Source organism: Debaryomyces hansenii, assembly GCF_000006445.2.
Source record: "Debaryomyces hansenii CBS767 chromosome A complete sequence".
Taxonomy (NCBI): domain Eukaryota; kingdom Fungi; phylum Ascomycota; class Pichiomycetes; order Serinales; family Debaryomycetaceae; genus Debaryomyces; species Debaryomyces hansenii.
Genome location: NC_006046.2, coordinates 832,712 through 846,397, shown reverse-complemented (window position 1 = coordinate 846,397; position 13,686 = coordinate 832,712). Strand labels below are relative to the sequence as shown.

The following is a 13,686-nucleotide window of genomic DNA, read 5'->3' as shown; positions in this document are numbered from 1 at the left end:
TAACATTATTTATATTTGTAATTCTACTATGTAAAGCACATTCGTTTATTAGATGTAAAAAATATATTGAGGGATAAAAAGGATTAACAAAAATAATATTTACAAATTGTCATATACAATATGAATTCAGCTGAAATCAATGTAAAAATACGAGCAAAAACGAAGCAGTTATTGCGAAGGTGCTATTTCATCACATCTATACATACGGAACCACACATATTTTAAAACGTTTTCTTTATTGCATCATCCTTTTATTTAATCAGTCGATTATAATTGAGCAGCACCTGGGACTGGGTTACCGTTAGCATCAACTAAACCTTGTTGCATCATCATTAATTGTTCATTACCAGCAGATTCGAATTGTAAACCTAAACCTAATTTAGAGGCATTCTTGGAATGATCAATTTCACCGGAGAATAAGATAGAAACAGTTGGCAAGACTCTCTTTTCCATGAAGACACCAACCTTACCAGTGGAGTCTACTTGACCTCTGAAAACGGATTGACGGTATTCGTACTTAGCACCCATGGTGGTTTGACCTTCAACAACTGGTTCGAAACCAATTGGAGTTCCCATTAAACTGTCGGTGACAGGTCTCATGGTGGCAGCGATTTGTGTTTCTAAACCAGCTTCGACCTTGTCAGTTACTCTTCTCCAGAATGAGGCAATCAAAGCACCTTGGGCTTGTAATTGAGCAGAAGCAATCCAGTTACCAGCATTATAACGAGCAACATAAGAAACAGCACTGTCAGGTGGAACAGAACCAGCTTGCTTGGAATACATAGCCTCTAAACCAACGGCGAACTTAGAAGTCAAAGATTGTAATAAAGAACCGACTGCAACCCCACTGAAACCACCGTTCAAGAAAGATGGGTTCAAAGTCTTCAAGTTGATCGAAAAATCAGACGCTTGGTAGTCTTGTTCTAATTGACACATAGATGGCTGACCGTTGGCTAATTGCAAGGTGACCTTGGAAATATTATGTTTGTCCCACCCGTAGTTGATTCTACCACTGAACGAAAGATCGTTGTCGATGTTACCTTGCACAAAGTAGTCTTCAGCAGCATACAACGCAGAAAATGCATATGGTGGTAACACGTTCGAACCGATCGATAAAGTGTGCGATGTTTGGAATGCTGGTGCCATGGAGAAAGCCTTATTCAAATCTGCCCTCAACCCGGTGAAAAAGTATTGCGTCAAAAAAACATCACGACTGACCTCTTTGTTCAAGTTTTCAATAGTACCAGGGTTGGTCAATCCTAAAGACTTACGGTGTTCCCCGATGGTAATGTAAACATCGTTCAAATACGAAAAAACTGGGTTCGACGACCAGAATCCATTAGCTTTAGGTGGTTGAGGGGTCACACCTGGCAATGTTGGTATGTTCAATCTAGATAAGTCTCCTAATGGGACTGGTGTGGAAGAAGGTCCTTGTTGTTGTGACATTCTATTACTTAATTATACTGATATATTACTATAAGTATCACTTTTCGTTATATTTCAAACCTGGCTCTTTCTTTACAAATCGTCGAGCAGCAAATCCGGTTCATTTTTTGAAAAATTTACAATTAGTACCCAGTATCACCTTAACTACGGGCTTAAGTATGTAGCCCCATATTTAAGGGCCAACCACCCTCAGTATACCTGGGTATGATGTGATGGACCTGTATATTGGCTTGAGCCACCGAGCGACAAGCGATCATTAAGGCCTAAAAGTCCGAATAGTAGCACCAGAAAGAATAATACACCAGTTGGGAGCGACTGAAGAGAGTAAATGAGACCGTTCCAATGGGGGTATATGGAGGTGTATCAGAGGCATTAGACCATGTAAAAATGTAGGAAATTGACCCCACAGACGATGAGACTAGGGACAAATCGCACGTCTGCCGTCCGAGACCGAGGTCATGTGACGATATGACGTTTAACAAGAATTTACCATTGAATGAGCTTCTTCATCGTCTTATATGGAATAAAGGAGCCGGTGAAGGAGTAGTAATTCTATTAACAGCGGCAATTCTTAGTGTAGATAGTCACTTAGCAACAGATAAACAAACAAGATGACTGTTCCAGTGGTAAATGGTAGTTCGTGTCTATCATTGTACGGAAAGAATAGGGACTTAATATTACAGGCGATTAATTTTTACACCAATGTGGTTGGGTTGACCAAAGATTCCGAGGAGTCGGGGTCGGTGTATTTGAGATCCAACAACTCGAAGGTGGTTATCAAGTTGGAGGAATCGGACGAAGCTCTTTCTGGTAGCGAGGTCAAGCAGTTCACCGAGGGCTTGGTATCCCTGTTGGGTGTGAATGACTGGAGATCAATTGAGTCGTGCATTACTTTGATGGTGAAGGATTTGAACCAGTTGGTGGTTGCGTTGGAGGAGAACAATTATCCGGTACAAATATCTCCTAATGAATTGTATCCGGATGAAGTGTACACTGTTGATCCGCTTGGGAACGTAGTTGGATTTACGGTGTGTTTCAATCCGTTAACGGTGAATCCTCCTGTCAAGAAGTTGGCGCCATGGAACCCAGAACAAGACACCATGTCAGCTTCGACCTCTGAATTCTCCAAAATTGGCGAAAATGGCGGTTCATCCAAGAAAAGAAGAAACATTGCTGTGATGACTTCAGGTGGTGATGCTCCAGGTATGAATGCAGTGGTGTTCGCCGTTGTTAGAGCCGCGATTTTTAGAGGATCCAAGGCCTTCTGTGTTATGGAAGGATATGAAGGTTTGATCAGGGGTGGTTCCGAATACATTAAGGAGATGCATTGGCAAGATGTTAGAAGTTATCTTTCAGAAGGTGGTACCAATATTGGTACTGCTAGATGTATGGCCTTTAAAGAAAGACAAGGTAGATTGACTGCTTGTAAACATTTAATTGAAAGTGGTATCGACGCCTTGATTGTATGTGGTGGTGACGGTTCGTTAACTGGTGCTGATTTATTTAGAAAGGAATGGCCATCGTTGATTAAAGAATTGAAGGATACTAACGCTATAAACGAAGAAAAATACGAAACCTATAAGCATCTTAATATATGTGGTGTCGTTGGTTCTATTGATAACGATATGGCAACAACTGATGCTACTGTTGGTGCTTATTCATCGTTGGCTAGAATCTGTCAAGCGATTGATTACATTGACGCCACTGCTAATTCTCACTCTAGAGCTTTTGTTGTTGAAGTCATGGGTAGGCATTGTGGTTGGTTAGCTTTAATGGCGGGTATAGCCACAAGCGCCGATTATATCTTGATTCCAGAAAAGCCTGCGTCTTCGAAGGATTGGCAAGAGCAAATGTGTGAAATTGTTCAAAAGCACAGAGCTAAAGGTAAGAGAAAGACGATTGTTATCATCGCTGAAGGTGCAATCACATTGGACTTGAAGCCTATTTCATCAAATGATGTGAAAGATATTCTTGTTAACAGATTAGGATTGGATACCAGAGTAACCGTTTTGGGTCACGTTCAAAGAGGTGGTACTGCTGTTGCATATGATCGTATTATTGGTACCTTACAAGGTGTCGAGGCTGTCAAAGCGGTCCTTGACTGTACACCGCAAACACCATCTCCATTGATTGCCATCACAGAAAATAAGGTTGTAAGAAAATCATTAGTGGAAGCGGTGGAGATTACTAAGTCTGTCGCTACAGCCATTGAAGAACGTGATTTTGAGAAGGCTATGTCATTAAGGGAAACAGAGTTTGTCGAACACTTGAATAATTTCATGTCCATGAATAGTGCAAACCACAACGAGCCAACCTTACCTATTGAAAAAAGAAAGAAGATTGCTATAATAAATATAGGTGCACCTGCTGGAGGGATGAACAGTGCAGTCTATTCCATGGCGACGTATTGTATGTCAAGAGGACATATTCCATATGCTATTTACAATGGGTTTACAGGATTATCAAGACATGAATCTGTGAGACTGATGGATTGGTTGGATATTGAAGGATGGACATCAGTTGGTGGATCAGAAATTGGTACCAATAGAGCAACTCCAGATGAGACTGACATAGGAATGATTGCATACTATTTTGAAAAATATCAATTTGATGGATTAATACTAGTAGGAGGTTTTGAAGCTTTCGTTTCGTTGGACCAGTTGGAAAAGGCAAGATCGATGTATCCCGCATTTAGAATTCCAATGGTTTTAATTCCCGCGACTATTTCAAACAATGTACCAGGAACTGAATATTCGTTAGGTTCAGACACATGTTTGAATGCCTTAATGGAATACTGTGACGTGGTTAAACTTTCAGCATCCGCTACAAGAGGACGTGTATTTATTATTGAGGTTCAGGGTGGCAATTCGGGCTATATTGCTACATTTGCGTCTTTAGTTTCAGGTGCACAAGCTTCTTATGTTCCAGAAGAAGGCATAGCATTAGGACAATTGGAAATGGATATCAGTTCGTTAAAGGAGGCATTTTCAATTGAAAGAGGTATTTCTAAGGCGGGTAAATTACTCTTGAAAAGTACTAATGCTTCAAAAGTATTAACTACTCAAGTTCTTGCAAATGTCATTAACCAGGAGGCTAATGGAGAATTTGATGCTAAGACTGCTATTCCGGGTCATGTTCAACAAGGTGGCTTACCTTCTCCAATTGACAGAACCAGAGGTGCTAGATTTGCCATCAAAGCAGTACAATACATCGAAGACACCTTTGATGATATCCGCCCATATAGATATGAAATGAACTTTCCAACTGATAATAAGAAGGTGCAAGCTACGGCTGCTGTATTGGGAGTTGAATCTTCTCACTTGAAATTTAGATCCATTAGAAAGCTTTACGATTTTGAAACGGAACTTAATAAGAGAATGCCTAAGAAAATTTCTTGGAACGAAGTAAGAGATATTGCTGACCAGTTAGTAGGTAGAACTCGCATACAAAAATAAATTCTGTCTACTACTTCATGAAGCTGAAATTTATTCATAATTACACTTTTACAAAAATTTACGAGAATGCGACCCATCTTGTTTGCGGCAATTTGGTTCCAAGAGTACAAATTTACTATACTTCCTATACTACATTTATATATTTATTTGCTATTAGTTTAAACATACGAAGATGCAAAAGTCTAAGTTTACCAGAAATAGATCGAATAGTTGTAATAATACCTCTCTGTCAGATCTTCAAATAGATCCTAAAATTCGCTCTCACAGTCTTTCATTACCAACTTCGAATGCATCTAGTATTCGAAATAAAAATTCAGAAACTGAAAAACACAGAATCAAGAATAATGTTACAATCAATAAGAGATCGAAGAATCCAATAGTTAAAATCATACATTCTTTCAAGCGAACAGAAGATGTTGATCTTGAGACTGGTGAGACAAAATTGAAATCTGAGCTAAATGGGTTTTCGTTGCAAATGATAGCTATTGGGGGGTCAATTGGTACAGGGTTACTCTTAGGTAGTGGTAAATCCTTGAGTGAAGGTGGGGCTGTACCCTTGTTGCTTGGATACATACTAGTAGCAACATTTATATATTGTATGTGTCAAGCATTAGGCGAGCTCTCGGTAGCTATGCCAGTGACTGGATCTTTTACCAAATACTCAGTTATGTTGATAGACAAAAGTTGGGGATTTGCAATGGGTTGGAATTATTGCTTACAGTGGCTAATTTTATTACCAATGGAATTAGTTGCAGCTTCAATGACAATTAAATTTTGGCCAGTTATTGCAGACTACTTACCAGATTATATGGTTATTACCATATTTTATGCGATGATCATTTGTATGAATTTACTTAGTGTAAAGTATTATGGGTTGTTTGAAGTTATATTTTCATTATTAAAAGTTGTTGCTATTGTAATATTTCTAATTGTTGGGTTATTTATAGACATTGGTGTAATCGGGGACGAGAGAATTGGATTTAAATATTGGAAAGATCCTGGTATTTTCTCTGGAAATGGATTCAATGGATTCATTGGGGTTGTCGTTACTGCTGCATTCAGTTTCTCTGGAAGTGAATTGGTTGGCATAACAGCATCTGAATCAAGAAACCCAGATAAGGAAGTTCCAAAAGCCATTAAGCAAGTTTTCTGGAGAATATGTGGATTTTATTTGTTTTCGTTATTCATAGTAGGGCTATTGGTACCATTTACTCATCCAAATTTAGTTGGAGATCATAAATCGGATGTCAATGCATCCCCATTTGTATTGGCTTTGACAAATACAAAGAATAATGCATTTGCGAATATAATGAATGTCGTGATATTAATATCCATCCTATCTGTGGGGAACAGTTCCATCTATGCATCTTCGAGAACCTTAATTGCACTCTCCGAAAATAAGCAAGCACCTAGTCTATTAAACTACATTGATAAGAAGAAACGGCCTTTAATTGCAATTGCAATATCCATCAGTTTTGGTTCTTTAGCCTATATATCGGTACTTTCTCCAACGGGGTCAGAAATAATGTTTCTTTGGCTAATGTCCATATCTGGAATATCAGTATTATGTACGTATGGAACCATTACACTCTGCCATATAAGATTCAGGAAAGCATTGAGACTTAATGATATCTCCTATAAAGAAGAATTGCCTTTCTGTTCTCAGATAGGACTCACAGGCTCGTGGTATGGATTGGTAGTAAGCATTGTGATAGCCATCTCTCAGATATATATTGCAATCACACCAGTTAATGGCCACTTTGCTATTGCCGATTTCTTTCAAAAAGTCTTGGGATTATTAGTTATATCAATATTTTACTTTGTTCACAAGATCTACTTGTACGCAAGATATGGAGAGTTCCAGTTATTAGTTGATTTGAAAACTGTTGATATGAAATTTGGACGATTCGCCAATGATCAAATCAGACAGGAATTTAGAGAAAAGTTTCAACAAGAACGGATTATTATGAATCAAAAGCCCTGGTATATCAAGACGTACAATGTTTGGTGTTGAGATTATTTTTCTTCTAAGCAACCTTATCCCATCAAATGCATATTGCAGTTCCCAGAATGATTGGCTGCAAATCTCTCTTAATACCTGAAAAGAAGACATACACAAATTTACATATTTTTATATATATTTCGTATGCACATAAACGGTATCACTAACTGAATATGGATAAATCTTACAATGTATTTTCTAATGCATTCTTCAAAACATTTTCTAATAAAAATTTGTCTATATAACATTTCTGATAAAAGTAGTGAAACAATTCAAATCTGTTCGTAGTCGCGATATAAAAAAACAGAAGAGAAAAAAGGTCTATTATGTTTCTATTTTCGATAAACATGAACGATATATTAAGTTCAATTAATGGTATGTATACATAGATATTAAAATCCTAGTTCCGAGCCATTTTCCACGTTCGTATAATACTAACGATGTAGAATTGAACTTTCAGATTATCGAAAGCACCAATAAACAAGAATTGAATGCTATAAAACAGAAAGTGATCCAAATAGACCAGGGCGCCTTAGATATAGACACTACATCCTACGAGAAACGGAGAATAAAGGACCACATAGCCAATTTGCACAAAGTAGTCGATCTGAAATTGAACTCTGTGGATGTGAAAAAATTCACCTTCAGAAATGAACCCGTCCCGAACCCATCCCCACACATAGTCCACAAACACCACCAACAGCCGAATTCTCAACTTACCCAACCGAATAATCCATTGGCCACTCCATTAATATCGGGTATCAAAGGGGTCAAATATACCGCCTGCTCGAAAAGCAGCCACGTATTGATAACGGATATCTCGCAGTCAATAGTCATTACCGGATCCACGCCTTCGTCAATAAATATCCACAATGGGTCCCATTCCATTTTGCAATTGAATTGTACGGGTCCAATATTTCTACACGACTTAGAGAACACGGTTCTAATCTTACAATGTCATCAATTGCGATTGCATAATATCGTCAACTCTACTATACTTGTAGACGTTGCTAACGATACAATAATAATCGAAAATTGCTCTAACTTGAGTATTGGAAATCATCCGCATCTAGATGTGGCTACATGTCGTCCAATACAAGTAGATGATTTCAACCAGCCTACAGCTTCACCCCAAAATGCCAACTATTCGAATATAGATAGTCATGCCGATTATGCATGGATACAAGATGTGGATGATGGAGCCTTACAGTCACAAGTGCAGCAATTATTACCATAAGTACCGTGATTCTTGATCGATCCCCTCTAATGCCGAGTGTATGATTAAGACATAGGATAGTGTAATTTGTACCGCCCATAAGCGCATACAAGCGGTACAAAGCGCGTCTACTCGGCGTTCGGGTAGGCAGAGATTATTTTTTTGTTAGGGTCCGTCGATAACCGCATAACCTTATAGTCTAAAACAAATAGGTATATAAACGGTGGTTGCAGCCATCATGCCATGAATATAATTATTACATCTACACAATTGAAAGTGTTTTACAAAATTATAATAAGTAACTATGGCCCCAGTTATTACTAGACTTCAGAGCTACACCAGCATTGAGGAATATGACGAGCAGATACCATTAGGAGAGTATTTATTTTTGCGGGTGTGTCAGATCAACCCCAGGTTAAAATCAGTGTTTGGAATTCCAGGTGACTTCAACTTGAACTTGTTGGAACACTTGTATGCGGATTCGTTGGTGAACGGAAAGGGCGTCAAATTTGTCGGACTCTGTAACGAGTTGAATGCCAGTTATACTGCAGACGGTTACTCGAAGATTATCCAAGGGTTATCAGTATTGATCACTACTTTTGGCGTTGGTGAGTTATCAGCTCTCAATGGGATTGCGGGAGCGTTCGCAGAATACGCACCAGTTTTGCACATTGTTGGGACCACTTCAACTAAACGAGCTGCTTATGCAAGGACATGTGGCGTCCAGGGAATTCAAAATTTCCATCACTTAGTGCAAAATAAGAATCCACTAATTGCACCTGATCACGATGTTTACAAGCCACTCGTGGAACCTTTCTCTGTGATACAGGAAAGTTTAACCATGGACGGGTTTGATAACGAGGAAAACCTCAAAAAAATTGACAGGGTCTTGATAAAGATCTGCCAGGAAAATAGGCCGGGGTACCTTTTCGTGCCATGTGATATCCCAGATATTACGGTTTCTAGAGCCAGATTGGCCGAGGAAATTAGCATCCAAGAATTAGCGGAGGATGATGCCGAATCCAAGCAGTTGATGGAAAATATCGCCGATAGAATTTTGAATAAACTTTACCAATCCCAAAAACCATCGGTTATTGGAGATGCGCTAGTTTCTAGGTTCCATCAGGATGAAGTATTCACGAAATTCATCAGCAAACTTCCATCCAATTTTGTCAAGTTATTCACTGCGAATATGGCAAGAAATATCGATGAAACATTACCTAATTTTGTGGGTACATATTTTGGGAAAGTGTCACCAACAAAGGAATTACAGAACAATCTCGAACAGGAATCCGACTTGTTAATCGATTTTGGGTATTACAATGCTGAAACTAATACCGCCGGCTACACTAGAGATTATAGCAACATTAAGGATTATATTGAGATTCACCCTGACTATGTGTTGATGGATAATGAATATGTTGCTGTGAAAGATTTTGCCACGGATAAGCGTAGATTTTCAATGGGTGATTTGATTCAATCGTTAAATGATAAGATCGACTCTACCCGTTTCATTCACAACAATAAACTGGTCAACAATATCACATATAAATTCACACCATATAAATGGCATACAGATGACACCACTGTCAATCAATGCGTTGTACCTCAATCGAAATTAATCGATTTCTTCAACAATTACTTGCAGCCAAACGATATATTGATGGTTGAGACTTGCACGTTTCTATTTGCAGTTCCGGATTTGAAATTTCCTCCTGGAGTTACATTTTTATCGCAGTCCTTCTACGGATCCATTGGATACGCAATTCCCGCCACATTGGGTGTTTCATTGGCCGAAAAAGACTTGGGTTCAAATAGGAGAATTATCCTTGTACAGGGTGATGGCTCGGCGCAAATGACCATCCAAGAATTATCAACCTTCTTGAGACACGACTTAGTCAATCCCAAGATCTTTTTGATCAACAACGAAGGCTACACTGTAGAAAGAATCATTAAGGGTCCTACCAGATCATATAATGATATTCAAGGATGTTGGAAATGGACCGAATTACTTAAGATCTTTGGAGATGAACATGGCGCACGACATGTAACTGCCACCATAAAAAATGCGGCCGAACTCGATAACTTCAGATCTCTTCTGAATAATAATAAAATCGAGTTTATTGAACTTATTATGGGTAAGTTGGATGCACCAGAAAGATTCTCTTATATATCTGGTCACAAACAACCTATTCCATCAGTTCCCCTTCACTGAATAGTGATATCAAATTTATACTGTACTATAGTAAGCTAAATATAATCAATAATATCATAAAATCTGTTTTTGTTTACTAGGTTAAAAATATTAGCCACTCTCAAAGGGCCCATATATTCGGCCCATTAAAACACGGGTTTGAATTTATTTGACGAGATTGCGGAGGCGCTATATCGGTTTGACTTCCCGGGTTGATAATCTTTTAGCAGATCCCATATTATTGAGATGTTTCGGATTTGTGATCCGTACCCCACAAAACCCTAGTTCCGAAAGCAGTTCGGTACGGTTTTCCAATATGTATATATATGAGGTGGATCCTTAGTTGTGAATGATCGCTTAGTTGGCTTCAAATATTATACACAGCTAACTATGACTTCAATGGATGTGAACACAACTTCTTCAGCAGATGTCTACGATTATGGTGATTCACCATATCTTTTCAAGCCATACAATAAGCCAATCGCAGAGTTGATAAGCGAACATTTACCTTTGCTGATGGAAAATCAGCACGACTGTGTACCGATCCCAGGAACTGAAGAACCTGGATACAGTGGCGTGTATAGAAACAAAGCTTTCTCCAACGGATTGAAGAAAACTCTTACTCCATATTTAACAACATATCATGAGTTTTTCAAGAACGCAGTTAGCTTATATGAAGATAACCCGTGTTTAGCAGGTAGAAAATATGACTATAATTCTAAGAAGAGTGCAGACACATATAGCTCGAAAACTTACAAGGAAGTAGACGAGTTGAAATCAAACTATGGTTCGGGTCTTCTTTATTTGCTACAAAGAAATCAATTCAAGAATAGTGAAAAATTTGAGAGTCACAAAAAAATCGATAATCACGTAAGAGACTACAAGAATTATGATGTAAATAACCATTCCTTTTTGGTTTGTGTCTATTCAGCCAATAGACCGGAGTGGGTCTTGAGTGATCTTATGTGCTCTTCGTACTCGATCACCAATACAGCCTTGTATGACACTTTAGGTCCGGACACTTCGAAGTTTATTTTATCTAATACCCAATCCCCGGCTATTATTACAACCAAAAATCATATCAAGACTATCGTCGAGTTGAAGAAAACTTATCCTAAGGAATTGGAACATGTAATTCAAATTATCAGTTTAGATCCGTTAGATTTAAAGAATGAAACACCATTAAGTGCTGAAGATCAAAACTTGGTTCGTATGTGTCAAGAACGTAATATAGAATTATGCGACTTGGATTATACCATCAATTTAGGTGCTTCATTTCCAATCCCAGAATTACCACCAACTCCAAATAGTTTATTCACCATCAGTTTTACCTCTGGAACCACTGGTTCTAAACCAAAGGGTGTTATGCTTACTCATAGAACTGCAGCTGCTGGTATCACATCCAATTTTATGGGTCTCCCTAGAGTGGATAATAAAAGAACTTTTGCTTTCTTGCCTTTAGCTCATATCTTTGAGAGGTTAAATTGTGCTCATGGAGTATCACAGGGTGTATGTATGGGTTTCCCGCAGATTGGTGGTACGCCATTAACATTAGTGGAAGACTTAAAGATTTTCAAGCCTAATAATATGAGTAATGTTCCAAGAATTTTTACTAAATATGAAGCTGCTATTAAAGCTCAAACTATAGATCATACTACATCATCAGTCACTAGGGCAGTTTATAAAAAGGTTTTCGACAAGAAGATAAAATTACAAGAAGCATATGATGGCGCAGACGGCCACCATGCGCTCTATGATAACTTCTTTCTTGAAAACATTCGTAAGGAGTTCGGTTTTGATGAAATGAAGTTTGTCCTCACCGGATCAGCCCCAATTGCACCTTCTACGGTCAAGTTTTTGAAGGCATCGCTTAATATTGCTATGTTACAAGGTTATGGTATCACTGAGACATTTGGTGGTATTGCTTACAGTTTCCCCTATGAAGCAGAACCTGGCACCTGTGGATCAATTTCTATTACAACAGAAATGAGGTTACGCGAGTTACCTGATATGGGTTATAGATTGGATGATCCAGAAGGCCCTAGAGGAGAATTATTATTAAGGGGACCACAAGTTTTTGAGAAGTATTTCAAAAATGAAGAAGAGACTGCTAAGACTATTGATAAAGACGGCTGGTATTTAACTGGTGATATTGCCAGATTCTCAAAAGACCATGGTAGAATATTCATTGTTGATAGAGTGAAAAACTTCTTTAAATTATCGCAAGGTGAATACATCACCCCAGAGAAAATTGAAAACAAATACCTTTCTTCATCATCTATCCTTAACCAATTATATATTCATGGTGACCCATCGAGAAACTTCTTAGTTGGAGTTGTTGGTATTGACTCTGAAGGAGCAATCCAATTCTTAGTAGATAAGTGTGATACCAGAAGAAGCTTGTTGACTACGTCTGAGCTGATTTTAAATGAACTCAATAAAAAAGGAAACAGAACATTATTGCTTACATTCATGAACGCTAATTGCAGAGACCAATTACAAGGATTTGAAAGACTTCATAACATTTATATTGAATTTGAGCCTTTGAGATTAGATAGAGATGTTGTGACTGCAACCCAGAAACTTAAGAGACCTTCTGCTTTTAAGTTTTTCTCCAAGAATATTGATGATATGTATAGCGAAGGGTCTTTGATTAGGCCTATTAGATTATAATTATTACTATATGCAGTAATGTTACATTTTATTTTTACTTTGAAGACCTGATTTAGATTTGAAGATCTTATCTTCATATTGTTTCATTAGAGCCTTTGTGTGTATGTTACAATAGGACCAATGGTGGTCTCTGCAGCAACATATCGCTAGTCGGTACGTCGTATTATGGAACTATTTACAACCCTTTATCTCCTAACTCTCGCAAACTGAGTTACACAATAGTAACATATTGATGCTGAAGAGCTGGTGTACGATAATTCAGATGATTCCAAGGTTGGATGACGGCAAAACTACCAATACTATTGACAAATAACATACAGAGTTCAAACATTTCGCAGCCGATCTCAAAATGCGAAGGTCATCGCCCGGCATTAATTTATGCCGTCGGTTCCACATTTCCCAATATGCTGTCCGCTTTCAAGATAATTAGCTAACGATCACCTGCTACCAACGCTGTGCTAAACTTTGTCAGTTTCACCGAATGTCCTTCGACATTACTGAAATACGATTTGATATCGATTAGATTATCTACCGGGTTCTACAAGTCATTACTATAACAATACACATTATACCACAATTCACCATATACCATTTCGGCAATTGCCACCTACTGTACCGACCCATTGTTTATCACTTTCTTTTGACCAACGTTTTCTGCACTAGTAACTCTCCATCAAGTTAATACGTCGGACATATGGAA

The 13,686-nt window shown here is 38.2% G+C and overlaps 6 protein-coding genes across 6 annotated transcripts; 5 read left to right on the top strand and 1 right to left on the bottom strand. All coding sequences in view use genetic code 12, as the record gives it.

The window, feature by feature from the left end:
- Window positions 1-267: 267 nt before the first annotated feature.
- On the bottom strand, window positions 268-1,446 carry DEHA2D10208g (DEHA2D10208p; the record flags this gene model as incomplete). Its single annotated transcript, XM_458909.1, has 1 exon — window positions 268-1,446. The coding sequence occupies one exon, from the start codon at window positions 1,444-1,446 to the stop codon at window positions 268-270; it is 1,179 nt and encodes a 392-aa protein (XP_458909.1).
- A 611-nt stretch (window positions 1,447-2,057) lies between these two features.
- DEHA2D10186g (DEHA2D10186p) lies at window positions 2,058-4,901 on the top strand (the record flags this gene model as incomplete). The annotated part of the gene is made up of 1 exon (XM_458908.1): window positions 2,058-4,901. One exon carries the CDS (start codon window positions 2,058-2,060, stop codon window positions 4,899-4,901), a length of 2,844 nt encoding a protein of 947 aa, XP_458908.2.
- Window positions 4,902-5,073: 172 nt separating this feature from the next.
- DEHA2D10164g (DEHA2D10164p) lies at window positions 5,074-6,915 on the top strand (the record flags this gene model as incomplete). The annotated part of the gene is made up of 1 exon (XM_458907.1): window positions 5,074-6,915. One exon carries the CDS (start codon window positions 5,074-5,076, stop codon window positions 6,913-6,915), a length of 1,842 nt encoding a protein of 613 aa, XP_458907.2.
- Window positions 6,916-7,229: 314 nt separating this feature from the next.
- On the top strand, window positions 7,230-8,140 carry DEHA2D10142g (DEHA2D10142p; the record flags this gene model as incomplete). Its single annotated transcript, XM_458906.2, has 2 exons — window positions 7,230-7,278; window positions 7,350-8,140. The coding sequence occupies 2 exons, from the start codon at window positions 7,230-7,232 to the stop codon at window positions 8,138-8,140; spliced, it is 840 nt and encodes a 279-aa protein (XP_458906.2).
- A 283-nt stretch (window positions 8,141-8,423) lies between these two features.
- On the top strand, window positions 8,424-10,334 carry DEHA2D10120g (DEHA2D10120p; the record flags this gene model as incomplete). Its single annotated transcript, XM_458905.1, has 1 exon — window positions 8,424-10,334. The coding sequence occupies one exon, from the start codon at window positions 8,424-8,426 to the stop codon at window positions 10,332-10,334; it is 1,911 nt and encodes a 636-aa protein (XP_458905.2).
- A 369-nt stretch (window positions 10,335-10,703) lies between these two features.
- Window positions 10,704-12,986, top strand: DEHA2D10098g (DEHA2D10098p; the record flags this gene model as incomplete). The annotated part of the gene is made up of 1 exon (XM_458904.1): window positions 10,704-12,986. The coding sequence occupies one exon, from the start codon at window positions 10,704-10,706 to the stop codon at window positions 12,984-12,986; it is 2,283 nt and encodes a 760-aa protein (XP_458904.2).
- Window positions 12,987-13,686: the final 700 nt, after the last annotated feature.